Source organism: Cygnus olor, chromosome 14, assembly GCF_009769625.2.
Source record: "Cygnus olor isolate bCygOlo1 chromosome 14, bCygOlo1.pri.v2, whole genome shotgun sequence".
In the NCBI taxonomy this organism is placed as follows: Eukaryota; Metazoa; Chordata; class Aves; order Anseriformes; family Anatidae; genus Cygnus; species Cygnus olor.
The window spans coordinates 9127448-9153054 of NC_049182.1; the positions used below are offsets into that span (position 1 = coordinate 9127448).

The 25607-nt window shown below is 66.0% G+C and overlaps 3 protein-coding genes across 6 annotated transcripts; 2 read left to right on the top strand and 1 right to left on the bottom strand.

The window, feature by feature from the left end:
- Positions 1–452: 452 nt before the first annotated feature.
- CDHR2 (cadherin related family member 2) lies at positions 453–9417 on the top strand. The gene is made up of 32 exons (XM_040573920.1): positions 453–783; positions 974–1110; positions 1407–1472; positions 1550–1689; positions 1828–1881; positions 2021–2110; positions 2591–2680; positions 2951–3073; positions 3149–3292; positions 3370–3445; positions 3600–3706; positions 3796–4023; positions 4112–4267; positions 4456–4623; positions 4848–4909; positions 4995–5235; positions 5343–5579; positions 5763–5832; positions 5917–6525; positions 6746–6817; positions 7051–7100; positions 7208–7359; positions 7500–7602; positions 7682–7770; positions 7860–7934; positions 8024–8101; positions 8181–8241; positions 8336–8460; positions 8540–8653; positions 8770–8847; positions 8953–9013; positions 9193–9417. Exons 2-32 carry the CDS (start codon positions 1065–1067, stop codon positions 9310–9312), a joined length of 3885 nt encoding a protein of 1294 aa, XP_040429854.1. The 5' UTR covers positions 453–783; positions 974–1064; the 3' UTR covers positions 9313–9417.
- Positions 9418–9600: 183 nt separating this feature from the next.
- Positions 9601–14271, bottom strand: GPRIN1 (G protein regulated inducer of neurite outgrowth 1). Of its 2 annotated transcripts, none has more exons than XM_040573904.1 (3): positions 14033–14271; positions 12369–12463; positions 9601–12192 (listed from the first exon to the last, which is right to left on the bottom strand). In XM_040573904.1, exon 3 carries the CDS (start codon positions 12161–12163, stop codon positions 10901–10903), a length of 1263 nt encoding a protein of 420 aa, XP_040429838.1. In that variant the 5' UTR covers positions 12164–12192; positions 12369–12463; positions 14033–14271; the 3' UTR covers positions 9601–10900. The 2 variants fall into 2 exon arrangements, with proteins under 2 accessions (XP_040429838.1, XP_040429837.1); XM_040573903.1 differs by lacking the exon at positions 14033–14271 and adding an exon at positions 13483–13563.
- A 529-nt stretch (positions 14272–14800) lies between these two features.
- Positions 14801–24167, top strand: LOC121078099 (glutamate dehydrogenase 1, mitochondrial-like). Of its 3 annotated transcripts, none has more exons than XM_040573901.1 (12): positions 14801–15838; positions 17050–17130; positions 17557–17612; positions 18109–18172; positions 18795–18888; positions 19112–19292; positions 21017–21154; positions 21272–21409; positions 22116–22196; positions 22703–22918; positions 23245–23307; positions 23916–24167. In XM_040573901.1, the coding sequence occupies exons 2-12, from the start codon at positions 17106–17108 to the stop codon at positions 24030–24032; spliced, it is 1173 nt and encodes a 390-aa protein (XP_040429835.1). In that variant the 5' UTR covers positions 14801–15838; positions 17050–17105; the 3' UTR covers positions 24033–24167. The 3 variants fall into 3 exon arrangements, with proteins under 3 accessions (XP_040429835.1, XP_040429833.1, XP_040429834.1); XM_040573899.1 differs by lacking the exon at positions 14801–15838 and adding an exon at positions 15898–16600; XM_040573900.1 differs by lacking the exons at positions 14801–15838; positions 17050–17130 and adding an exon at positions 16509–17017.
- The last annotated feature ends 1440 nt before the right edge of the window (positions 24168–25607 follow it).

A 25607-nucleotide genomic window follows, 5' to 3' on the forward strand; every position in this document is an offset into this window, starting at 1 on the left:
TTCGCTGGGGGAGTCCCAGGCTGGCCCTCTTTCTCCCCATGCCCAAGCCAGGGGTACCTCAGAGCAAGCGGGGTGTCCTGGGGGACCACCGAGCTGCCTGGCCACCCTGACCCCTCCTGTCCCCACTGGCGGATGGGGCTGAAGGAGGCCAGGGCCACACAGGCGGGGGTCCCGTGGGCCCCAGGGCTGGCTGTGCCCATGCCCCCAACTCCTCCCAGCCCTCTTCTGCCTGAGCAGAGCTGCACAATCCGCCCTTGTCCCCAGAGGGTCCGAAGTAGGTCAGGGAGGCTGGGCCGAGCCCCCTGGGCCACCCCGGGGAGGGGGACTCACAGGGGGGTGCTCAGGGCCCCAGGCACCCACCCCAGCGGCTGCTTCACCGGGTCGGTGCCCACCTCTGTCCTGGTGAGACCCCGGTGCCCCCAACCCAGGGGATGCCGGGCATTTCCCCAGACCCTCCCCAGTCCCCGGGAGCAGTTTGGGGTCTTCCTGCACCCCCTCAGGCTCTGCCCCGCTCCGGGGGGCTGGAGTCCTTGGGGTACGGGTTGGGGTGGTCGAGTTGTGGGGTCCCCAGGGGCTGTGGCGGGGAGCGAGCGTGGGGCTGGGTGGGAGCCGGGCGGCGGTGACGAGCACCAGGGAGAAGGAAGGAGCGAAAGGGATTTCTCACCCCTTAATTGCAGTTAATCATTGATGAACTTGGGTACAGCAGGAGGCAAAGGTCTCCGGTGGTGTCAGGGTGCAGGCGGAGCGCAGCCTGCCCGCAGCATCCCCAGCGAGGTGCCGCAGGTAAGGGATGCCGGCCCCCGGGGCGACGCGCTCCAGCGGGTGGGGGTCCGTCAGCGGGTCTGGGGGTCCCCGGACACCCCCGTGGTCGCCAGCACCCGGAGGACAACCCCGTCCCCCCCCGCGCCGTGTCCCCACGGAGCCTGTCCCCAGGCTCCCGGGGGAGCACAGACCCCATCGCAGTCTCTCCCAGGTGGGAGCTGCCACCCGTGGGCGCCGGGGGCTTAGGGAGCACCCGGGACGTGCCCCAGGTTCTGCATTGAGCGCCGCGGGCTCCCGGCAGGATGGCACAGCCCTCGCTGCTGCTGCTCCCGTTCCTCCTGGCAGCAGGTGAGGACTTTGTTCGGTGCGGGCACAGGCTGTGGGGAGGCACTGGAGCCGCTTCCGGCTCCCCACTGTGCGATCCCGTTTCCCTGGGGGCAGCCGAGACCCCCCCAGGATTGCTGCCCACCCCGTGGGCACCCCCTCGGAGCCCCGGAGGCGGTGGTGGCACCGCGGGGCAGGGCTGGGTGGGGGGGGTGGCAACCTGGGTGGGCAGGGGGCTGCTGCTGGAGGGCGAGGGGGTGAGGAGGGAGGGAGGGAGGGGAGCTGGGTTCCCATGCGCTCAGCTCACGTCCTCCTTGTAGCTTCAGGCAACACGCCCCCCTTCCTCAACATGACCATCGTGTACGTGCCCGAGGACCTGCAGATAGGTGAGCGGGCGGCCTCGGGGAGGCTGGGGGGGCCGGGGGGAGCGGCCGGCCAGGGCTGACGCTGCCCTTGTCCCCAGGCGAAGTCGCTTTCCAGCTGGCAGCCACTGACTACGATGGGGACACGCTCACCTACGGCATCCGCGATGCGGATGCCTTCTACTTCAACGTCGATGAACAAACAGGAGTAGTGACCCTGAGGAACCTCTTGGACCGGGAGGTGAGGGCACGGAGCGTGCTGCTCCGCCTGGCGCTGCCCCGGTCAGGGGGACGGGGTGGTGGGGATGGGAGGCAGAGCCCCAGGTGTCCCAGGATCGATCTCTGATGGCCCTGACCGAGCCCTGCCTTGTGTTCCCAGTCCCAGGCCAGGCTCACCCTCACCGTCACAGTGTCCGACGGCACCAACGATGAGGTGAGTGCTGGGCACGGGCTGGGGGACAGGAGGGGGCAGTGGGCCCTGCGGGGCCACGCGTGACACCCCGGGGGTGATGCTGGCTGGCTCCAGAGCTCCGCTGGACACCGCGTCCCTCACCCTCCCCTGCTCCTGGCAGGTCTCCAGAAAGCTGACGGTCATCGTGGAGGACCGCAACGACAACGCCCCGGTCTTCAAGGGCCTGCCGTACGAAACCTCCATCCCCGAGGTACCTCCCGGGCACCTCGCAGCCCCACGGGCAGTGGCGCGGGGGTGACGATGGGTGGCTCCGCAGCGTGGGCGTGCCCGGCCGTGCGGTGACGGTGACGGCATGCCTGGCCCCGCGGTGACGGTGTTCCCGGCGAGCTGCTGCCGGCAGACAGCTCTGTGCCAGCCCCGGGTGCCAGCGCAGGCTGGGACTCTGCCCTCGCCGTCAGGGAGTGCCCAGGTGCCGCTCAGCCTCAGGCAGCGTGACGCCGGCTCAGGGTGCGTGGGGCTGAGCCTGATCCCCTCCAGCACCTCCAGCATCGGGGTGCAGATCCTGGGGAGCTGCCGGGGCAGGGAGGCGGGTGGGAGGCAGCCCGAGCAAGGGCAGAGCTCATCGGGGCCGTGGGGTCGGGGCACCCCAAAACGGGGCCGGCGGGGGCCAGGGCTCAGCACCCAGCCCTGCCATCCTGCGTGACCCCCCACCGCTCATCTGGGTGCCCAGAACATGACGGCAGGCAGCATCATCTACACCGTTTCTGCCACCGACGCCGACACGGGGAACTCAGCCAAAGTCAGCTACAGCATCCTGGAGGTGAGCACCGCGCCTGGGCACCGGCACCCCGACACCGTCCTCCTGGGGGGGTCTGCTTGATGGAGCCTGGGGGGCCGGGAGGGGGCTTGGGGACCCGGGACCCCCCCCAGCAATTGCTCTGCCCCACTGTGAAGACCCCGTGGGACACCAAGGGGGGGGTCCCTGTGGGCCAAGCCTGGCAGAAGGGTGGGTGCTGAGCCCCCACACCCCCCACACCCCCGCGGGCGCCCCTCCGCTGCTCCCTGACGCAGGGCAGTGTCTCCCACCCAGGTGATCCCGGACAACGCGAAGAATTTCTGGCTCTTCTACATCCTGCCCAACGGCAGCATGGTGCTCAACGGCTCGCTGGACTATGCCACCAACACCTTCTACCAGCTGAAGATCCTCGCCGAGGTTGGGGGCAGCGTGGCCGGGGCGCGGGGGCGGCGGGGAGGGCTGCGGGGGGACTAACGGGCCCTCTGCCCCCAGGACGGCGGGGGGCTGCTGCACGGGGTGATGGTCGTCCAGAACAGCACCACCTACCTGTCCATCACCGTCCTCGACCTGCCCAACCTGAACCCGCGGTTCCTCAACGAGCCCTACTCCGGCTCCGTGCCCGAGAACTGCCCGCTGGTGAGGATCCCGCCTGCCCCGGCGGCGTGGGGCTGGGGCTGTCCCCACGTCCTGCCCTGACCTCCCTGTCCCCGCAGGGTGTCACCGTGCTGACCGTCACCGCCATGGACAGGGACACGGGGGTGAACGACGAGATCTTCTACAGCATCACCAGTGAGCGAGGCTGGGGCAGGGGCATTTGGGCGCTGGGGGGACAGGCAGCACCCTGGGGACCGCCCAGCACCCTGGGGAGCGCCCCGGTGGAGGCCGAGGGCCGGGTCTGCCTCCCCGCTGGCTGCAGCTTGTTCCCTCTGTCCCCACGCCCCAGACGCCAGCGTCCCCTTCGCCATCAACACGACCACGGGCATCATCACCGTCAGCGGGTGGCTGGACCGCGAGCAGCTGCCAAGCGAGGAGGTGCTGCTGGAAGTCCAGGTGAGTGGGGGGCAGCGGGGAGAGCCCCCTCCTCTGCCTCGCCTGGGCACCGCCTGACCCCGCTGCCTCCTCCTCCTCCTCCTGCCCAGGCGCGTGAGAAGAACCTGGACATCCACGGCATGGTGGCCCAGGCCAGCACGCTGGTGACTGTCTTGGTGATTGACGTCAATGACAACAAGCCCGAGTTCTACCAGTGCTCCCTCCCCAGCTGCGACTTCACCGAGAGCCAGAGCAACTTCACGGGCAGCATCATCGAGCACTCCTCCTCCAAAGTGCCTGTGTCCAACCTCAGCATCGTCGCCCACGACCCCGACAAGGTGGCAGCCTGCCCCTGGGGCCGGGCCGGGCTGCGGGTCCCTGCCCCAGCTGCTCCGCCGCCCTCACCCCAGGCCTCTCTCCCCGCAGGGCATCAACAGCACTTTCGAGCTGTACCTGCAGGGTGGCAGCGCCAGCGCCTTCACCGTGTCCCCCGCAAGGATTGTGGGCACGGGGGAGGTCCAGATCCTCGTGCAAAACCCGTCTGCGGTGGACTACGAGACCAGCCATGTCATGGTGGTGCAGGTGGGACCGGCTGCCAAGGGACGGTCCTCGCTCCCTGCACGTGGAGGGGACAGCAGGGACACGACCCTTCCCTGCAGGCTTCGCCCTGGCAGCTTGTTTGGTTCAGGGGAGCTGGGCCGGTGTGACAGGGGGGCTGGGTGACATGCTCGGGGACCCACACGAGACACTGTCGCTTCTCCACCCCGCAGCTCATCGCTAACGACACGGGGAACCCCGCGAACTGCTGCTCCGTGGCCACCGTGACCATCGACCTCATCGACACCAACGACCACTTCCCCGAGTTCCCGCAGAGCATATACAACCTGAACGTGATGGAGAACAGCCCCGAGGGCACCGTCATCGCCCCAAACATCACGGTCAGGCACCGGGCAGGGCACAGCGCGTCCCCCGGGCAGGGTGCTGCAGGTGCAGGTCACCGGCAGGGACTTTGGTGTGGGGAGAAGGTGGCGGCAGGGTGGGGGACCCTGCACCCCTCCGGGCTGCATTTTTGGGGTGCTCACTGCCCACGGCCAGTGCCGCAGGTCCCTCACCACCCCGGGGGCTGATGGATATTCTCGTGATGCTTCCTCCTCTCGTTCAGGCTTACGATCCGGACAGCGGTGCCTACGGCCAGATCACCTACCAGCTGCTCCCGGAGATCATGTACGTGGGGACGCGGCCGGGGGGGTCTGTGGGGTGCTGCCTGCCCGGGGCTGGAGCCCCGGTGATGGGTCCGTGTGTGCCACAGCCACGAAACCTTCACGGTGAACGCCACGAGCGGGGCGGTGCTGGTGACAAAGGGGGCCTTGCTGGACCGGGAGACTCGCTCCATCTACTACGCCAACATCCAGGCCAAGGACGGGGGCGGCATGGTGAGCACCGCGCTGCTGGAGATCTCCGTGCTGGACGAGAATGACAACGCGCCCATCATCACCGGCTCCTACTACATCTCTGTGGAAGAGGGGCAGAACGTCAGCACGCAGGTCAAGGTAGGTGCCGGCTGGAGAGGACAACCCCAGGGCTGTCAGAAAGGAGCCAGGGACCGTCCCGAGGGGTGGGCAGCCCTATTCCAGCCCCTCCGGTGCTCTCTTTTCAGGCCATCGACAACGACGAGGCCGGCACCCCCAACAGCAAGCTGGGCTTCAGGATCTTGCCAGGGCTGTTCAGTAACAACTTCACCATCAACGAGACCACGGGGCAGATGCACAACACGGAGCCGCTGGACCGCGAGGCGCTGGACGACAAGGACGGGCAGCTGGTGGTGACGGTGGAGGTGTACGACCACGGGGTGCCACCGCTCAGCACCCTGGTCAACGTCACCATCACTGTGGGGGTGAGCCCTGGGCACAGCAGGGTGGGGTGGGTGCAGAGGTGGCACCCGGCCGCGGCACCGTGTCCCCAGTTGATGCAGGGAGGCAGAAGAGGGCTCCCGTCTGTGCTCCTGCCCCTCGCCTTGTGCCAGACCCCCCCCCCCACCTCCTTGGACGGTGGCACTCAGGGGCTTCACCTCCCGCAGGACGTCAACGACAACACGCCCGTGTTCCTCGAGCAGTCCTACGAGTTCTCCATCTTTGAAAGCTCTGCAGGTAGATGCTGTGGGGGCAGGCTGCGGGACAAACGGTGGCCTGGGGTCAGCACCCGCTGGGCACTGAGCGTCCGTCTGTCTGCAGATTCCTTCGTGGGTAGCGTGGTGGCCACGGACGCCGACAAGACGGAGATCAATTTCCGCATCTCCTTCCGGCTGCAGAGCGGCAGCGGCTCCAGCAACTTCTTGATCCGCTCCTACAAGCTGGGGCCGGGCAACTACAGCGGGCAGCTGTCCCTGGACCCCGACACGACCATGGACTACGACACCCTGCAGCAGAAGAGCTTCTCCCTGGTGGTGCTGGCAGAGAACACAGCCACAGACAGCGTCAGGAACGCCAGCGTCCCGGTGGTGGTCCACATCCTAGACGTCAACGACGAGCCCCCCTCCATCGTGCCGGCCTCGCAGAACGTGATCGTGAGCGAGAACGGCACGCAGCAGGGACTGGTCTACACTGTGGGCGCCGCTGACCCCGACACCAACCACTCGCTGGTCATCGAGAAGCTGCAGGTCACCTGCCTTAAGGATTCGACAAGTGCCGGGGACGTGTGCTGGGACTGGTTCGTGCTGCTGCCCAACGGCTCGGTGCTGGTCAACAGCTCAGAGATCGACTTCGAGCTGTGTGACACGGTGAAGCTGACGCTGCGGGCTGAAGACCTCTACACTGAGAAGGGCGACCGCTACAGCAAGAACGGTACGGAGAGCACCCGCACCTCGTGCCATCCGCTGGGACCGGGGCAGGGAGGGAGGTGGGACCTGCAGCTCCTGCCCCCCTAGAGGAGCTGGCCCGGTTGGAGATGGAGGGAGGATGTCCCCCTCCCTCTGGTCCCTGCCACAGGGACCTGAGCCTGCTGGAGGACGGGGCTCCCGGGGGATGCAGAGCAGGGTGACCAATGCATTTGGGACATTGGCAGGAACCCTGACAATCGACATCAAGGACGTAAACGACAACGCGCCGGTCTTCCTGCCTGTCTCTGGGCCCTTCGGTGAGCAGCACGGCTGGGACGCAGCACCCATCCTGTGCTGCCCGGCTCCCCAGCTCAGCCAGGGCTGCGAGCGGTGCGGGGTCCGGGCCGGGGTCACCCGGTGCCCTCCAGGGAGGGCAGCACAGGGTGCTTGTGGCTCCGCCTGCGCTGCTGAGCCCTGGGTGTTCGGGGGCTGCAGCACGCCCGGCTGCGCAGCGGCATGACCACGCTGTCCGTCTGTCTGTCCCCCGCAGTGGTTGTCCCCGAGATCTCTCCTGTGGACCTGCAAGTGGCTACCGTGAGGGTGAGGAGCTGTATGCGCACTCCTGGGGAGCTGGGCTTGCCCGTCCCCACGGCGGGCAGGGGGTGGGCCGTGCCCATCGGTGCTCCTGCCCCGCTTTGTCCCCGCAGGCCACGGATGCCGACTCGGGGCTCGGAGGAACCATCACTTTCTCCATCTTCAAAGTGGTGTTCGTGGAAGTCAATGGGAACAATCAGACCTTGGAGAACCTCTTCAAGGTGGTGACCACGGTCGAGCAGAACAACTACAACGGGAGCATCCAGTAAGGCCGTGGGGCTGGGCTGGGGCTGTGTGGCAGCAGCCACGTCCGTCCCTGCACGGCATTGGCACGGGCAGGGACGAAGGGACTCGGCCCCCTCCTGGTGAATCCCTGCGGGATCACCGATGTCCCCGTCCCCCCAGGGTGGCCAGCAACCTCGACAGCTCGCTGAAGGGGCAGTACCAGGTGACGGTGATGGCTCAGGACGGTGCGGCACCGCAACACACGGCACAGACCGTGCTGAACGTGAGTGCCACCCCCATCCCCTGCCCGTGGATGCCCCGCGCCCTGCCCAGCCCCGCTCACCCCCGCTGTCCCCACGCAGATCTTCACAGTGGACCAGAGCTACCGCATTCGCCTCCAGTTTGCGACATCGGTGGAGAAAGTGCAGAGCAACTTGGATGAGATCAAAGCGTAAGGGCTGGTGGGGCTGGGGCGGCCGGTGGGCTGCAGGGGCTCCGGCCGCTTCCCGTGCAGGCACCCAGCTCGTTCCCCCCTTCCAGGGCCCTGACCCTCGCCACCAAGGCCGGGGTTTACGTGGTGGGCATCTACAGCGCCGAGGATAGCCGTGCCGCCCGGTGAGTGGGGCGCGGAGGGGCGGTGGCGCTGCCTGAGGTGAGGACACAGCACCCCGCTCCGCACTCACCCCGCACTTCTGCCCCTGCAGGGCGCAGGTCAAGTCGGTGATGGAGGCGTACTTCGTCTACAGCAACGGCACCGCCCTGAACGTCAACAATCTGAGTGTGTGCGTGCCGGGGAGGGGAACGTGCGTGGGCACTGCTGCCTGCACGGCCGCCCACCCCCGGCTCTGCTCCCCTTGGCAGGCTGATACAGATTGACCCGCAGGTCCTGGCCACCCTGGTGAATCTGGGCCTGGTCATCATCGTGAGTGGGGCTGGGCAAGGGGCACGGGGAGAGGGCGCCGGCCCCTGGGGGCGCCTGGGGGTCCCCAGGCCTGCTCACGCCTCCTCTGCTCCAGGGCCCCGGGGAGGTGACGGAGCCCAGCAAGGAGACGCAGATGATCGGCATCATCGTGGGGCTGGCGGCGTTCCTGGTCCTCTTCATCCTCATCATGACCCTGGTCTTGGTTCTCACCACCAGGAGGTACCACGCACCCCACCCCGTGTCCCCGTCCCCACCCCAGCCCTCACCCCCTGACCCACCCCGTCCCCGCGCCCCGCAGCTACAAGAGGAAGCTGAACGCGATGAAGGCGCTGAAGGCGGCCACGACGCTCAGCCCCGCCGTGGCGCAGCAGGGAGCGGGCATCCCCGGGACCAACCAGTACAACGCTGAGGGGTGAGCGTGGGCGCCCTGCTGTGGGGAGAGCCCCGACACGTCCCCGCCGCCCAGGGGACGCGGCTGGTCCTGCGGTGCCAGGGCCGGTCACTCACCTGCCTCCCGTCCTCGGCCAGGGCCAACCCCATGCTGAACCTCCCCATGGACCTGTCCCACGACCTGGGCTTCCACGAGGACACCAGCTCCCTGGCCAGGTGAGCTCTCTGGACAAGCCCTGAAGGCCACGGGGCTGTCACCCCGCGTCCCCACACCACCGGTGCCTTGGCCATCCCTTAACCCACACCCTCCCCTCTCCACAGCATGAATTCCCTGGATGAAAACAAAGTAGATTCGCCCAAGGATAACAACCTCAAGGCCAAGGTACCTGGCGGGGAGTCCCGTGTCCCCTCTGCCCAGCCCCTCTGCTGTGGCACATGGGCTGCTGGAGCCCTCGTGTCCCCTTCTCTCCATTGCCTTGGCAGCTCTGGGGAGGGGTGGGGGTGTCGGTGTCCTTGTCTTTGTCCCTGTCCCCAGCCCCTGACCACTCTCCCCTCCTGCAGCTGGGCAAATCACATCCCACGGACTCCACTGAGGACAAGGTGCTGGTGGCCGCCCTGAACACGAAGGAGCCCACCAAAGTAGCATTCGTCAACAGCACCTTCAACACCACAGACTTGTGAGCGGGCACCTGGGGGCCAGAGGGGCCAGAGCAGGACTCTGGCAGCTGCTCCAGCGACATCCTGTCCAGATGCCAGCAATAAACCTGCCACATGTGGGTGACAGTGTCCCGTGGCCACCACCCACTCTGTCTGCGCTGCCCACTGGTGCCAGCCAGCGCAGGGTCCCCTCTCCTGGCAGGAGGTGAGGCCAGCGCCACCGCAGGGCTCAGCACAGCTTCGTGCCACCAGGACCCTTCCCGGGGCCACCCCGCTGTCCGTCACCCCACAACCCCCGGGGAGAGGTGGCTGCAGCCCCGCTCACAGCTTTCTGCAAGGTTTTATTACCCAACACCCAAACTGACAAGTTTAGTCCGCCCTCCCCTTCCTCCCCCCACCCCCCAACAAAAGAAGAAATGAAGAGGAAAAAGAAGAAAGTCGGGGACCAAGCCGCAGTACCGGTGTGCTGCAGCGCAGGGCTGGAGGGCAGGGGACAGGCGGGGATGCTGCATGGGCACGGGGCTCCCAAGCAGCCCCCGCTGCAGCCTCCTGCAGCTCTGGTGCTCGCCCAGCTCCTGGGGCCCTGTGGGACCAGTCCTCTGCTGGGGACGGGCTGGAGGGAGGACGAGGTGCCGGGTCCCACGGCGCAGCAGGGACGCCGCGGTGCTGCTGGCAGGGGGATGCTCGCCCCCCGGTGCGCCGACCCTCTGCTCCCAAAGCTTCCCAGCACGGCAGGGACGTAGGAAAAGTGTTTCAAAAGAGCCACGGCCCCGCAGGCCGCTGGGGAGGAGGTGGCTGGCAGCTGAAAATGTCTCTTAAAAAGCTCCAAAAATGCAAACACAGTTCAGTAAAAGCCCCCTATCCCCACCACCCCTGCAAAAACCCAGTGGTAAAAAGTGGCAGCGCTTTGCAGCCAGCGTGGCCCTGGCTGCTGGCCGGGAGAGCAGCAAGTGGGCCCGGGGACCCGCACAGGGACACGCGCCCGGGGCATCGCGGGCACCCACCGGGGTCCTGCTCGTGGCAGCGGGGCTGGGCAGGCAGGACGGACACGGCATCAGGGTGGGCACCGTCCCCACCGCCAGCTGTGACGGGGACAAGGATGTGCCCCGTGCTCTGACACAGCCAAGGAGGGCGGGGGGCCATGGGGACAGCCTCCCCGAGCGCCTCCAGCCACAGTGACAGGGACAAGCAGCCCGTGGCCCTGAGCACACGGGCTCCGTGTCCTAGTTGTGGCTGGCCCCACGGTCCCTCCAGCAAATCCATTTTTTGGGGTGGGCACAGCCAGGGGCGGGTGGCACTGTGATGCAGCAGCATCTCCAGCACGGGCAGCGACGCTGCTGCCCGCGGTGCAGGGCTGGAGCTGGGGGGAGCCAGCAGCGACCTGCCCGTGTCCCGCTGTGAGCCCCTGCCAGGTCCGAGACGTGCCACCAGCATCGTGTCCTCGGCCACTGCTGGCGGGGGGACCCCCGGCGAAGGAGATGCCTCGTCCCCGCCTGCAGCGCTCCATCGCCACCCGCCCCGGGAGCCCTGCACACCGGCAGCAGGCGTCTCGGGACAGCGGGGCAGGGTCCCCTCCCCGAGTCCCCCCCGTCCTGCCGGAGCGGGCACCGGCTCACTCCATGGCAGGGCCGGCGCGGGAGCAGCACCGGGGCCGCCGGACGTTTTGCAGCAGAGCCCGAAAGACGCTGGGCTGCCTCTTTGCCTCGCTTTTGCGGGGGGCTCCCTTGACGGAGCTGGCGCGGGTGCTCTGCGGGGTCATCACCACCTGCCGCCCGTGCTCCTCGATCTGCTTCTCCAGGTGCTTCTGGATGGCCATGCCCAGCACCTCCACCTCCATGGAGGCCCCGTACACCTCCCACGTCATCCCCTTCTCGTCCCAGCTCACCTCCCGGATGGGCTCCGGAGCCTCCTCCACCGCCCCCTTCACGTGTACCTCGGGGTACGAGGCCTGCGGGGACTTGGCCACCGGCGTCATGGGCCCGGTGGCCACCGAGCGGGTCTCCACGGGCATGGACACCTGCATCTCCGCGTCCTTCTTGGAGGGCGCTGCCCCCGGGTGCGGGGCGCCGGCGGAGCCCAGCTCTCTCTTGGGGAAGGTGAAGGCGGCAGCCCCGTCCGGGGGGCTCATGGGGCTCAGGGCCACCGACACCAGGGACGCTCGGCTGTCCACTTGCGTCCCCATGTCCTGCGTCCCGGCATCCTGCGGCGGGGTCACCTCGAACGAGTAGGACTCGCACAGCAGCTTGGCTGTCCGGGGCTGCTGGCTGCTCTCGGCGTCCGCGCTCCCCTCGGCTCTGCCCTGACCCCCGCCAGGGGGAGCGGCCGTGCCTCCCTGGGGGGGCTTGGGAGCCTCAGCACCCCCCGCTTGGGGGGCAGCACCCGGGGACGTGTCTGTGCCGCCCTGGGGCTGCTCCTGGCTTGGCATCAGGGGGCTGCCGGTCCCCGGTGCTCCCGTGGCCGGCTCCAGGAACGCCACGTGCTTGGCCGGAGCCGGCGCGCTCCCCGCGTCCCTGCTGGGCGCCTTGAGGCAGGGCTCGGGCAGGGGGGGCACGGGGGCGGCTTTCTCCTTTGGGGTGCTGGGGCCCGCGGGACCGCAGGCAAGGGCGGTGCCGACGGGTGCCCCGCAGCTCCCCGCCGCCGCCGCGCTCCCGAGCGTGCCAGGAGCCGGTCCTGTCGGCACCGGCACCTTCTCCGCCGGGCTCGGGGCCTCGGGCTCAGCCCCGCAGCAGTTCCTCATGGCACGGCCACCCGCGGCGCAGCCGGAGCTGGGCAGGCGCTCACCCACCGACGGGCAGCCCGGGGCGCCGGGCTCGCAGGCGTCCTCGGCCTCACGGCTCAGCAGCTGCAAGCCCTCGGGCTCCTTAGCGCTGCCCATGCCCGGGGAAGGCTTCTCCCATGCTAATCCTGCAAGAGAGGGGATGGGGCGGTGAGCGGGGCACTCACCCCGGACCCCCGGGCTGGGGACAGTCAGTTGCTGACTGTTCCTTTCCACACCGCCTGCACCAACAGGTCCGGCACGGGGTGCGCGGCGGTGCTCAGCACCCACCCCAGGGAAGGGAAGAGCAGTGGCAGCCTCTTACCGCAAAAGCCAGCCTTCCCCCGGCGTGGTCGAGCCAGGCGCGGGATTCAGGTGCTGCTGCGGCTCCCGGGGCCGCGGGGACGTGGCCTGGAGACCCTGCAGAGGGAGAGCAGCTCGAGAGCATCTGCTGGTGCCCGGCAGAGCACCGGGGCTGCTCGGCACGGCGTGGGGCGAGGGCACCCATTTGGGCCATGCACGCGGGCAGTCTGCAGTCACTGTGTGCCAGGCACCCTGGGGGCACCACCGGCCCCCTCCCCTCTGCACCCACCCGACTCCCAGCTGTGGCACCTTTACGGGTAATGAGGGCCTGGGGGGCTGCAGAGCACGACAGGGGGCTCGGGGCTGTCAGAGCCTTGCCCTGGGCAGGGCACGGGTTGCCGGCTGAGCACCCTGCACCCTCACCCTGTGCATGACACCCCCACCTGGATGGGCGCGGGGTGTGCCAGGCGCCGGGGGGACACCAGCCGGTGTCACACAACCGGCCCCAAACACCCTCCAGCCCCCACGGGGGCAGCCCCACCCCACGGGGGTCATGGAAGCCCCGAGCTCTCCGGACCCCAGCAGCTCAGGCAGTGCCACCAGGAGCGGGGACCAGGCTGCCACCACCCCCTCCGTGCCCCTGACACCCCGGTGGTGCCCATCTCCCCACGCAGCCCCCACTGCCCCCCGTGGCACCTCCCCTCGGGGCCGGGCGGGTACCGGGCACCCTGAGCCCACCCTGCGGGCACCCAGGGGTGCTGCGAGCACCCAGCGGGGGGGGTCGGTGCCGTGTCGTGGGGAGGGGGGGGGGGGCGCGCCCATCCCAGGGGCACACGTCTGTGCACGCCCGCAGGCACGAACACGCGTGTGCGCACACACGCGCGCCCGCCGGCTCAGGCACGCGCCCGCGGGCACGTGGCGCCGGGCACACGCACGGGGGCACGCGGACACGCACGGACACGGACACGCGTGTGCACGCAGCGGCCCCGCCGCGCCCGGCCGAGCCCTGAACAAAGCCGCCCCCGCCGCAGCCCCGGTGCCGCCGCCGCCCCCCCCCCCCCCCCCCCCCCCACCCCCATCACCCCCCCGGCTACCGGGGGGGCCCCGCCACGTGCGCGCCCCGGGGCCGCCGTTACCTGCAGCGGCGGCGGCTGCCGCCCGGTCCCGTCCCGCTCCGCTCCGCTCCGGCGCGGTGGCGGCCGCGAGCATGCGTGGGGCGGCGGCGGCGGCGGGGGCGGTGCCGCGCCCCGGGCCGCTCCCCCCCCGCCCGCCGCCCGCAGCGGCACCCCCGGGCCGCGCTCCGCTCCGGTGCCGGGGGGGGGACCGCGGTTTGGGGGGGTTAACGGGGGTGGCATCGTCAGCAGGGCGAGCGCCCCGGTGCTGGCCCCAAATCCCCGGGTGGGGACCGTGGCCAGCATCCATCGCCGCCACCCCGTTGCCCGGTCAGCCGACCCCAACCCCGGGGACCCCCGCCGCAGCCCCCCGACACCCCGGGATGTGGGTAGGGGTCAGCCCGGCACAGCCGCCCTGGTACCGCCAGGGCTGTGCCACCCCAATGCGCCCCGGTGCTACGGGCACGTGGCTGGCACCGTGGCCTGGCCGGTGGGTCCGTGGCACGAGCCCCGTGGCACCGTCCCCTGGGTGGGATGGGGGTGGCAGCGACACGGAGCCCCTTCCCCTTCCTACCTCGTGCTGGAGATGGACGCTTTGCTCCCGGACATCACCGCGGGGCCGTTGCCATTGCCCCGCTGCTGGCTGCACCCCGCGGCCACCAGCCCAAGGGACGTGGACGCCGGGGCTCCCTGCTGCCACCGCAGAGGGGACGAGGAGGGCTCCCGCTCACCCCTCGCCCGGGGGGAGGACGGGAAGGGGAGAACGTCCCCGTCTCCCTCCCGGCAGCGCTGCCTCTGCTCCCGGGCTCAGGCTTTGTCTAACTCCTTCCCACGCACTCCCGCTCGCGCTGCGGGGGGGAAGGCGGCCTGCTCGCCTCGCCTCGCCCCGGGGGGCTCACGACCCCCCCCCGGCGGGTACCGCCTGCCCCCCAGCACCCTGCGGGGTCAGCGTCACCTCCCTGCCCCGGGGATGTCGCGCTGGGGGACGGGCACTGCCCCACGCACAGGGACATGCGGTGAGCCCCCACCGTGTCACCACGGCATGGGGTGGTGGGGGGCACCGTCACACGATGTGGGGCACCGACCACCGTGACTAACCCATGGTTCACCCTCCGTGGTCCCCCCCATAGCAGTGGGGACCGAGGGAGGGACAGCCACAGCCACCAGCCCCATCCCAGCCCCATGTGCTGCTCCAGCCATCTCTCCTCCATCCTGGCACACATGGGTGCCATCGGGCTCCCTTTGGAGAGGATGGTGCAACAGGTCCATGGAGCATCCTGAGGACTGGTCTGTGGGGCAGGAGCTTGGGGCCGGGGGGTTAACATTAACCCTCAGTTGGGGTTTCCCCATCTTGGGGTTAACATTACCCCCCCCAGCCCTATAGATCTATAGGGTGGCGCAGCGCCGGCGCGATGGGAGCTGGCACACCTGGTTGCCTGGAGACAGGGGAGGTTGGCGGTGGAAATGCTCCTTCCAGTAAACAGCGAGGCTGGAACAAAACCCCGAATGCTAAAAATAGGGAGGAAGGATATCAAAATAAAGAGCGCAGCCTCGCCTCCCCAGGGCACCCCCATGCCACCGCCGGGCACCCCAAAAAGCCAGGGGACGGATGGGGCACACTTGTGGGCAGTGACACGAGTGGGTCTGCACTGCTGTGGGATCCCAGACCCCCGATCCCAGACCCCATAGCAGCCAGCACCTTGCCTGGATGGCTGCGTTGCACCAGCTTGTCACACGTGGCGCACAACCGGCGCACTCACAGCCCGCTAGACGTTTGCACGGCCACAGCCACACGCTGTCCCCACCTCTGGGCTGTGCCCCACAGCCTGTGCTGGTCCCAGTTCTGCGCCTACTGGTCCCAGTTGCCCCCCCGTACAGCTGGGTAGGGTGAGGGGCACCGCAGCTATGGGTTTACATCTGGGTTTATGCTGCCCCATGGAGGATTGAGCCCAGGCTGGGGACAAGGAGGACAAGGGACACTGCAGGCAGAATCAGGTCCTGGCAGAGGAGAGGACCACGGGGCTGTAGGGCCGCATCCTGCCTGCTCTTGCCTTGACCCCCCCGCTCTCCCCTTCTCCATCAGCACCCATCGTGTCCCAGCCCCTCCGTGTCCCCACGGGGCGGCCCTACTGTCATGGTGGGGGGCTGGCGTGCACCTCTCCCCTCCCTGCAGCCAGCCTTCCTCCCCGGCCAGCTGCCTTCTTCCTCCTCCTCTCCCCACCCGGGCACCTCCGGGCTGGCAGGATAACAATAGCGAGGAGGATGAGTAAGATGGTCCCCATTGCCTTGGCAACGCACTCCCGCGCTCCCCAGCTCGCGAGGAGCCAGGCAGCTGCCTGAAAAGCGCATCCTCCCCGCGGGGAGGGGGCCGCGGGCGCAGGTAGCGTGGCAGCCCCCTCCCTCCGCGCCGCGGCCTGCCTCCCACACGCGCACGGGCAGCGCCACGTGAACGCGCCAGGCGCACCCACGCCAGCCGAGCCCGCACCCGGCACCCACAACCCCGGGGGGCTGACGGGGGGTGCCCCCGGTGCCGGGTCCTCGCCACCAAGCCTGGGCTACACGCACGGGGCCGCACGCAGCCCCCTCCCCAGCCAGGCTGCATCCCAGCAGGCAGGACACACCATGGGGCTGGAGAGCCACAGATGCCTTGGGGCAGCATGACTGCTCCCAGGAGGTCCAAAAGCACTGAGCGCCTTCAAAATGGCGCTGCCTCAGCTCCATGATGCTCATGCGTGGCTGGCCCAGCCACGTGGCTGGCCATGTTGAGGGCGGCAGGGCGGCCATTTTGAGGGCAGCGTGGCAGCCATGTTGAGGGCAGCGGGGAGGCTGCGGGGCCATGGCGGCACCGGGGTGCTGCCAGGGCAGTGCCGGGGTGACGGGAGCCTGGCGGGGGGCAGCCCCGACGCCCCCGGGCTGCTGGCCACGGTGGAGACTTTCTACAGGCGAGCGGCCAGCCTGGCACTGCAGTCAGCGGCAGGGAGGCCGGGAGGGCTGCCCTGGCTGCGTGGCCTCCTGGAGACCATCCGGCGCTGCAGCTATGTGCTGGAGGTGGCCTTCCCCCTGCGCCGGGACGGCGGCACCTGGGAAGTGGTGCAGGGCTGGCGGGCGCAGCACAGTCAGCACCGCCTGCCGTGCAAAGGGGGTGAGGGCGCCGCAGCCTCCGCCCCACAGGTCCTCCCCACGCTTTGGCTCACCTCACCTGCAGCCCCCTCCGGATGTCAGTGTGTGGCCTGTGGCCCTCCCCGTATGCGTTTGAGTCCCTGTCCTAAATGCCACGCGCTCACCGAGGGCATAATGCACCCCAAATGTGCCCTATAGTGGTCACAGTTGTTCCCGAGGGGGCTCAACCTCCTGTCCCCTCCCAGAGGTGCTCTCCAAAGCAGTCCCATGTCTGCAGGATGGCTGGTGGTTAGGAAATTGTTTCCCATTCTGTGGTTGTCTGGAGGAACGAGCCCAGCTGAATGATTTCTGATCACCTATTGTGACTGGATGCTGCTGTTTCAGAAGAGTCAAAGCCTTTCCTACATTTCCTCTGTGCCGTTTGTGGTAAAAAAGGCAGGTACTCTTCGCTTCTTCTCTCTCTTTTCCCAGGGGTTCGTTTCAGCAGTTCAATCGGCGTCGATGAAGTAAAAGCCCTGGCTGCATTAATGACATACAAATGTGCCGTGGTGGGTAAGTACAAGAGGAACGTAAAAGCGTGCGGTGACTTGGGCATGGGATGGGGCCATGGCACAGTGAGTCAGAAAAGCTCGTTAGGTGCTTTGAAAATCAGAAGCGCTCTGGACGTGCAGGATGTTCCTCTGGGCACAGATGTGCGAGGGCCAGGCTCGCTGCGGCTGCAGAATGCACCGCTGGACGTCCGGGACATCGGCGTTCATTGGGGAGCGCCAGGCATTGTGCTTCTCGCATACAGGCTCTGTGTTGTCATGGATTCAGCTCTGCCGGGTGGTGGTTGTGGCAGGCTCGGGGTCCGTATCCTGCCTCGGCTTCGGTTTTCCTCCACACAGGCTGTTAAGGGGGAGCTGTGCGTGGCAGGGGAGTGCGTGCTTGTCGGGGGCAGGTAGAGAACATCTGGCTGCCTCACCTGGTCTTTTCCAGATGTTCCTTTCGGTGTTGCCATGGCGGGTGTGAGGATTGATCCCAGGAAATACTCGGTGAGTTCACCCCCTCCTTCCCCTGCTGGCGGCCCGTAACTCACGCTCCATTTGCACAGCCCTTCCTCTCCGCGTATCGCAGCGATGCGCTCTGACAAGCGGGGGGAAGCTGCTTGCAGTGAGTAACACTCACCCAGCAACTGTGAAAAGCAGCTCTGGGGGGAGACGGGGGTGGTGAACTCTGATTTACGGTTCAGTGCATGCAGACAGACACAGGCTGAAAGACTCCGGAGCAGGAACGCTCCCGTGCTGCTGCAGTGCTGGGGGAAGGTGCAAATCAGCAAGGGGCTGGGAGGGAAGGGGTCAAAGGGACCCCGAGTTCACACATCTCTTTTCTGATACAGCAAGGGTCCTCAGCTGCTGTGAATTATCCCCCTGCAGACATCGGGGTGTGCTGTGTACAGGCGGGGAAGGGGAGCTGTTGGGTGCTGTACCTTGGCTCCCTGATTTTTCTTGGGGCCTGTAGTAACAACAGCGTTTTGGTGTTTTTGCACAGGAACATGAGCTGGAGAAAATAACAAGACATTTTACTATAGAGATGGCCAAGAAGGGATTTATAGGCGAGAGTGGTTTTGTCCCCGTTCCGTAAGAAGTGAGTGGTTTGCAGGCAGCGGAGCAGACAGCGACCGCCCGGCTGGGCGGGGCATAGAAGCTGCTGCTCAGGCACTGCCTGTCAGCACTGGTCACAGCCCTGCTGCTCTGCTGTCAGTTCACTGCTCCTCTCTGTCTTGGCTGTGAATTTGGAGCAGGGAGAGCCCCAAATACAACAGTGGCAGGCCCAGGCTGCACTGTAGGTGCCGCTGATCAGCATGGCCTGGGCACTGCCCTTGGTTCCTGCTGGCCTGCACGGACACAAGGGGAGGAGGGAGAGTTTCTCCTGCCTCCATGTGTGATGGAGAGCTCAGCAGATGCTAGTCACAAAACAACAACCTTTGTGTTCCCAGTTTACTTGAAAATGTTGGGAAGGGACGTGGCAAAGACCCTGCAAAAGCTGAAGATGCTAACCCTGAGGGAGGCTGGGAAGACGCTGGTGCATGGGCAGCACCAGGCTTTGGACGGGGCATTCCTTGGTGTGCCCAAGAACACAACCAGCCTGTGGAAACCATATGTACATATGCCAATGGCTTGAGCAAAGGAATTGAACTGCAAAGACAAGATTTGACAGATTTTCCTCCTCCACAGGGCCTGGGATTGACGTGCTGGCCCCTGATGTCAGTACTGGGGAACGAGAGATGTCCTGGATAGCTGACACCTACACCTACACGCTGGGGTACCGGCTAAGCTCCAGCGCTGCTGGTTTGGAGCCCAGGGTGCCGTGGGTGTCACGAGGGTTTGTGCCCAGGGGACCTTGCCAGGGAGTTGCTGCAGTTTTAGCTGAGGCTCGGTGCTGGGTGAGGGACACCAAGGCTTGGGGAAAGCACATTTAGCTAAGGGTGCTTCTCTGGAAGACTCAGATCAGGGGAGACCTTAACCATTGCTCTTCTGTGCCTGGCCTCGCAGGACATCAATGCCCTGGCCTGTGTCACCGGGAAGTCCATCAGCCAGGGAGGGGCCCACGGGCGACACTCTGCCACCGGGCGCGGGGTGCTGCATGGCATCGAGAACTACATCAACAACACGCACTACATGGACTGCATCGGCATGAGCCCCGGCTTGCCCGGCAAGACCTTCGTGCTGCAGGTGAGTGCCCAGCCCCCTACAGCTCTGAGGAGGGCACTTCTTTGGTGTCTTTCTGCAACTTCTTCCTGGGAGAGCTTTCAGCCTCAGCTCCTGCAGCACTGCCCGGACATGATTTCCTGAGCCCCTGGCTCCTGAGCCCCTAGCATGTCACCTCCACGTGCTGGTGACATGCTACTGGTGATCTGTTCAGCACCAGGTCCACAGAGCTGGCCCACCCCTGCTTTACACATCAGATCTTCCTGCAAACAAAACCTCTGTAGGGTTTCAAGCAGAGGAACTCACCATGGCAGCCGGCATAGCCAAATTTGCGCCTTTGAGCAGTTTTTCAGACCAGCTGCATACGGAGGTTTGGGGTGCAGCGCTGCTCACACTGTGCAGGCATTTCCAATGTTTCTCCATAGCCATCCACTATAACAACACATGAATGGGAGCTGCAACAAACCCTGGTCAGTGCAGCCACAGAGAGGACAGGAGACAGGATACGGAGCTCTGCCGGCCTGCGTGGAAAGAGCTCGTCCCCGTGAGAGCTTCGTGTTTCTGTCACCAGCCGAGCGAGCTCCAACATTCCCTGCTGCAAAGCTTGTGGGTGCAGCCCCCATCTCTTGGGGTGCTCTGTGGGTCTGGGAGCAAGCTGGGACCTCAGGGTGCCAGCCCAGCCTCTTCCCCTCTCCTCCCGGGAAAGGCCTTCCCTCCCCTGCAGCCAGGCCTTGCTCACAGCCACGGTGAGGTGCTTCCCCCTGCTGCATCTCCTGCAGCTGCTGTTCTCGGCCGCTGCTGCCCCAACACTGCTGAGCCACCATCGCTCTGCCTGCGGCTTGGCCGGCCACATTTTCTGCTGAGCCCAGTGCTCTTTGGAAGGAGAAATAAACTAAGCACCGTGCCACCAAAGTCCTGTCTGCAGCTGGCGTGCTGGAGCTGGACTGCCTGGTGGCAAGGTGCTCTCCTCGGGATGCTCGCTCTCCAGCACAGCTCCCTGCCGTGGGGAAGGGGGCTTTGGGGGCAGGCTGCACTCAGCGCTGCTGCCCACCACCCTGCCTTTGGTCGTCCCTGCCCTTTCCCCCCATTCTCTGATGGCTGATGTGGCAGAGGATGAGAGGGATGAAGTCCTCAGCTACTTGTGTGTGAAATGGTGCTGTCTTTGGGGGATGCTCTTGCAGTCTTAGGAAGCAGTGTTGTTTTCAAGAGCTGCAGCAAGCTGGCAAGCACTTTGGGGCAGACTGCAAAATCGTCTGTTCCCATAAGGAGAACCGGGCACCACCAAGGCCCTTCCCCAGGCGGGTGCTGCAGCACCCCTCAGTGCAAGGTGCCGGAGGATTGCTCAGATTGTGCCTAGGCGCTGCGTGGTGCCCAACAAAGGGCTGTGTTTCTCACTGCATCTCTTTGCTATTGAGATCAGCTCGTAGAAACTGAACAGCGTGCTGTGCTTGGAACATCACGTCCAGGAGCTCTGGAGGTGATAAAGACAGGCTGAGCTGGAAGCTGCTGCCCCACAGGCTCTGCTTCGTACAACCCTGTAACCAGCCACGGTGGTCTCTGTCCTGCCAGCTCCTTGTCTACCTCCAGCCAAGGCACTCACCGGGGACCGCTAGATTAGGGATGCTGTTTCCGTCGCACAGCTCAAGGTCACGGAGAGGGGCCCGTTACCAGAGCAGTGGGTCAGTGTTCTCTGTTGGGCCCCATGGCTTCCCTCTGCCCAGAGCTGTCGCTGCTCTGTGTTGCTGCAGGGCTTTGGCAAGGTGGGGCTGCACACCATGAAGTACCTGCACCACTTTGGAGCCCGCTGCGTCTGTGTTGGGGAGACGAACGGGGCCATTTACAATCCCGGTGGGATCAACCCCAAGGAGCTAGAAGACTACGAGAGAGTGAGTTGAGCCTGTTCTGAAAGGGTGGCAGTCAGTGCTTGTCTTCAAAGCGTCCGTGGAGCAGGGGCTGCCCCTCGTCCCCTGCAGAGCCCAGCTCAGCTCTCCTTCTTGCTCCAGGCCCAGGGCACCATAGTTGGCTTTCCGAAAGCAGAGCCCTATGAGGGCAGCATCCTGGAGGTGCCCTGCAACATCCTCATCCCCGCCGCTATTGAGAAACAGCTCACAAGGGAGAACGCGCCCCAGGTGCAAGCAAAGGTATGGAGTGCCCGTGCTGTGTGCTCCCCCTGGCCTCATATCACCTGGGGACCTGCTGTGTGCAGATGGCGGCAGCCCAGCTGTACCTTCAGTTTGGGCACTCAGCACCCCAGGGAGGTCACGTCACCGCACTGACAACGTGCCCACTGTGCCAGAGGGACAGAGAGTGAGGCAGAGGTAGCAGGTCACGTAACTGAGGGGAAGAGGGAAGCCCAAGCCCTTCCCTTTGCTGGCAGGAGCAAGGACCATTGAGTGGCCTCGGCTAGCTCTGCTGGCATCCTCAGTCTTCATTGCTTTAGCACATCCTCCCCCAGGGCAGGGGAGATGATATCCTTGAAGGTACTGGGTGTTACAGTGCGGGCACTGAAAATCAGAGGCAGCAGATAAGAGTGAGTGAAGCAGGGAACTGCTCCAGAAAGCAGCTTCCACCGTTCACCGTGAGCTTTAGGGGCCAAAGGGACAAGGCATGCTGGCACCTGGGACTTTGTCACGGCCAAGGTCTTCTGCAGCCTGAACCTTTAATCATCTCTTGCAAAACACGACGTCTGAGCGTCTGCGGGCCCTGAACAGCCTCAGTGGGGAGGCGAGCACTCAAAACTCTGCCACTAGAATTGAGCTGGTGGGGGGGATAACAGAGCAGCCCAGGCCTGGTTTCTCCTTTCATTTCTTCTGTCCCATGTCACCTCTGCTCTGCTTGTGCTTTCAGATCATCGTTGAAGCTGCCAACGGCCCCACTACACCCGCAGCACACGACATATTCCTGCAAAGAAACATCCTCGTCATCCCGGTACGTCCATCCCCAATGCGTGGGGAGGTGGCAGGCTCACAGCTGTCAAGGCCACATGGTTTTGTCGGCTGCACTGATGTGGATCCAGCCTGGCTCTGCCAGGGTCTGAGATCAGGCAGCATTAATGGTGCTGCCGCAGTTGTTTCCTGCCTTACTCCAGCTCCCAAGCAAATCTGGGGAGCTCAGCTTGCTGCTTTCCCTTCTGTACCCTCCCGGTTCTTGGCCGCAAGCGGTGGCAGACCCCAGGGCTCCTGGCTGTCACCAGCAGGTCCTGCAGTTATGTTGGGCCAACAGCAAACTGCCACATCGCATGGGGTGTCAGGGCAGCTGGTGTCTCTGGTCAGAGACACTGCAGCCCTAGGATTCAGCCATCCCACTAACCTCAAGGCTGTCCCTGAGGGCAGGAGGGGGGAGGGACTGCAGGCAGAGGAGGAAGGACCCCCAGATCAGTCCTGGGTCTCGGGGTCACCCTAGGCAGCAAATGACGAGCGTGCTGCCCTTGGCAGGACGTGTACGTGAACGCCGGTGGCGTGACTGTGTCCTTCTTCGAGTGGCTGAAGAACCTGAACCACGTTAGCCACGGCCGCCTCAGCTTCAAGTGTGAGTGGGAGTCGAGCTGCTACCTGCTGCAGTCGGTGCAGCACAGCCTGGAGCGGTGCTTCGGCAAGGCCAGAGGGGAGATCCCCATCCTCCCGTCCCCCGAGCTCCAGGCCCGCATGTCCGTAAGTGCCTGCAGCGGGGTGGCTGTCCCGGCTCACTAGTTGCACAGTCCCAGGCACTCCTGTCTGCTGCTCCCACGAGGGTGTGGGACACGGGGTGTGCGCGGTGCCATGCGGCTGTGGGTGGGCAGTTGGGTGGGCAGTTGCCTTCCCTCGGTGTCAGGACAGCTGGGACAGGGCACAGGGTGTCCCACCGTGTGGGGCTGTGCTTCTCCTGCAGCACAGAGCCCCCCGCACCAGCTGAGGGTGCTGACCCGTGGTGGTCTGTGGGGCTGCGTTTGATAAATCAGCCCAGCCTCCCCACAAAATCAATTTGCTGTCTCCCTCAGGGTGCCTCAGAGCGGGACATCGTGTATGCGGGACTGGCCTACACCATGGGGCAGTCAGCCAAGGTACCTCCTGGGGCTCCTGGCCTTACCCCAGCCCTCGCTGCCGGGGCTCTGTGCTGTGACTGCGGGGTGCCCACCCTCAGCACCACTCCCGCTGGGCCAGCGCAAGGCCTGGGTTCCCCTTCCCCTGCTGGCTGTGTCCGCAGCTCGGGTAAAGCCTCTTGCTCAGCGGTCCCCTGCTGCTCCTGGCACAGAGGGAGCACCACCTGGGTCCCTGTCCCCCTGAACCTTCAGGTCCCATTTCCAGGGTTGCCTAGATGAGCCCCAACACGCAGGCTGGTGCTGGCAGTGCTGGGGGAGGCCTCGTGCCACCCCTAGGGGCAGTGGCCCTGTGCCGTGCTCAGCAGCGCGGGCTGTGGGCACCCAGGGGCGCAGGGTCTGCCCCAGGTGGAGCACTGGGGGGCAGCAGTGGTTTAGCACACCCAGACCCACCTGTAGACAGCTCCAGCCTCCTTGGTCATCCGGAGAAGGAGGCCTCGTTCCCTTTGGGTGCTGCTGTGGCTTTGGCTTAGTCCCTGCGTGCATGGCGCTGTGGGCACCCTCCTCTCTGCCTCCCCCTTGCCCCCAGATCTTTCCAGCACATGCCAGCCTCACAGCTCCTCTCTCTTTAGCAAATCATGAACACGGCTGCAAGGTACAACCTGGGCCTGGACCAGCGAACCGCTGCCTACCTGTGCGCGCTGGAGAAGGTGCTCACCGTGTACGACAAGGCCGGCTTCACCTACTGACAGAGCAGCCGCCGGGCTGCACAGCACAGGCCAGGCTGCCACATGGGGAGGGACACAGGTCTGCTGCGCAGAGGTGCTCTGGTACCGCTTGGTGCACAGAGGGGAAGCCGCGGTCTCTATAAATGGTTTATTTGAGTGGTTTATGTTCTCTGCATGGTGCCTGGCTCTCAGCTCTCCTGGGCAGGCTGCGGGCTGGATTCATCCCTCCACAACCACTCTGCCCCAGCCCCTTTGCAGTCTCCTGGTCAGAGTAAGATGTCTGGCTTTGCCCCAGCTGCCCCCGTGCCACACTACTCTCCTGCCCTCCTGGGACCGCTCTGCCGCATGCTGCAGGACTTCTTGGCAGGCTAGGAGAGCTCTTCCAAAAAGCTGGGCTAAAACAGGTTGCCCTCCTTCTGCCACGGGGCTGAACCCCTGCAGCGCTGCTCCCTGGGGACCCACTGCAGCAGAGCTGGTCCTGCAGTAGTCCCAGCCTGGCTCTGGGGACACAGCTCAGGGGGTCCCACGACCCGCTGCAGTCTGTCTCACCTTCAGCTGCTGCCTGTATCTGCTTCCCTCCCAAAACTGTGCTCCCAGGCGGGTGGGACCAGCGCCAGCCCTGCTCCCACTGGGGAGAGCCCCAGCTCAGGCCGTTTAACGTGCCCAGCAGTGCATGGTGAGTGCTGCAGGCACTGCTGCAACTGGTGCAGACACGGGGATTGGAGCCAGGGCAGGGATCTGCAGGCGTCGGCAGACCTGTTGTGTGCCTGTGCTGACTGCTGCAGCTTCGCTCCTCACCGGCAAAGCTGGTGAGCCAGCATGGGTGAGGAATTTAATACAATATGCACAGGGGCAGACTCAGCCCAGCCTCTCCCCACTGCCTGTGCTGCAGCCAAGGGGCTGAAGGCCGGCTGGGGACCCAGTCTGGGCTGGGGGTCCTGCCCTGTGGGAGTTGGAGGCCCAAGGATTGCCCTCTGGGGTGGGCACAGGAGGTCCTGCTGCAGTGGGTGGCTCTGGGCAGTGTGTGGCAGCAACCTGCCCTGCAGTGGTCACGCTGCAGCCGGGAGCCACGGTACCAGGCACGTCCCCAGCACCCCGAGGGGAGCAGGGTCACGTAGGAAGGTGGGGGACAGCAGAGGAGAGGTTCCCCTTTGCTCCATGCTCCCAGCACAACGATTGGGGTGCCTGTCCAGGAGGCACCTTACTGCACATCCTGCTGCTCTGGGTAGGCGTGAGCCTGCAGCAAACCTGTGCCCAGCACCTGAACCCCCTTTGCTAGCACAGCCTGTGTCTGCTGGCAGTGCCAGGGGCCAGAACTGGAAGGGAACCAGTGCTTGAGGCCAGGACCGTGTCCGTCCTCCTCCTGGCTTAAGGTCCTCAGCCCCAAAGGTCCCCTCCATTCACAAAGCACTGCAGCCAGCACGGGGATGCTGCCAGCACCCCAGGCTCAGCCAGAGCGTGCCGCCTGCTGCCAGAGCAGCAGCAAGCACACAGGCAGGAGTTTTGTCTTCACGAGGACCTGCTCCCACAGCCTGCCCCGGCCCCTCAACTCTCCTCCCTCAAACCCGCCAGGCCTGGCCAGCCCTGCCACCAGGG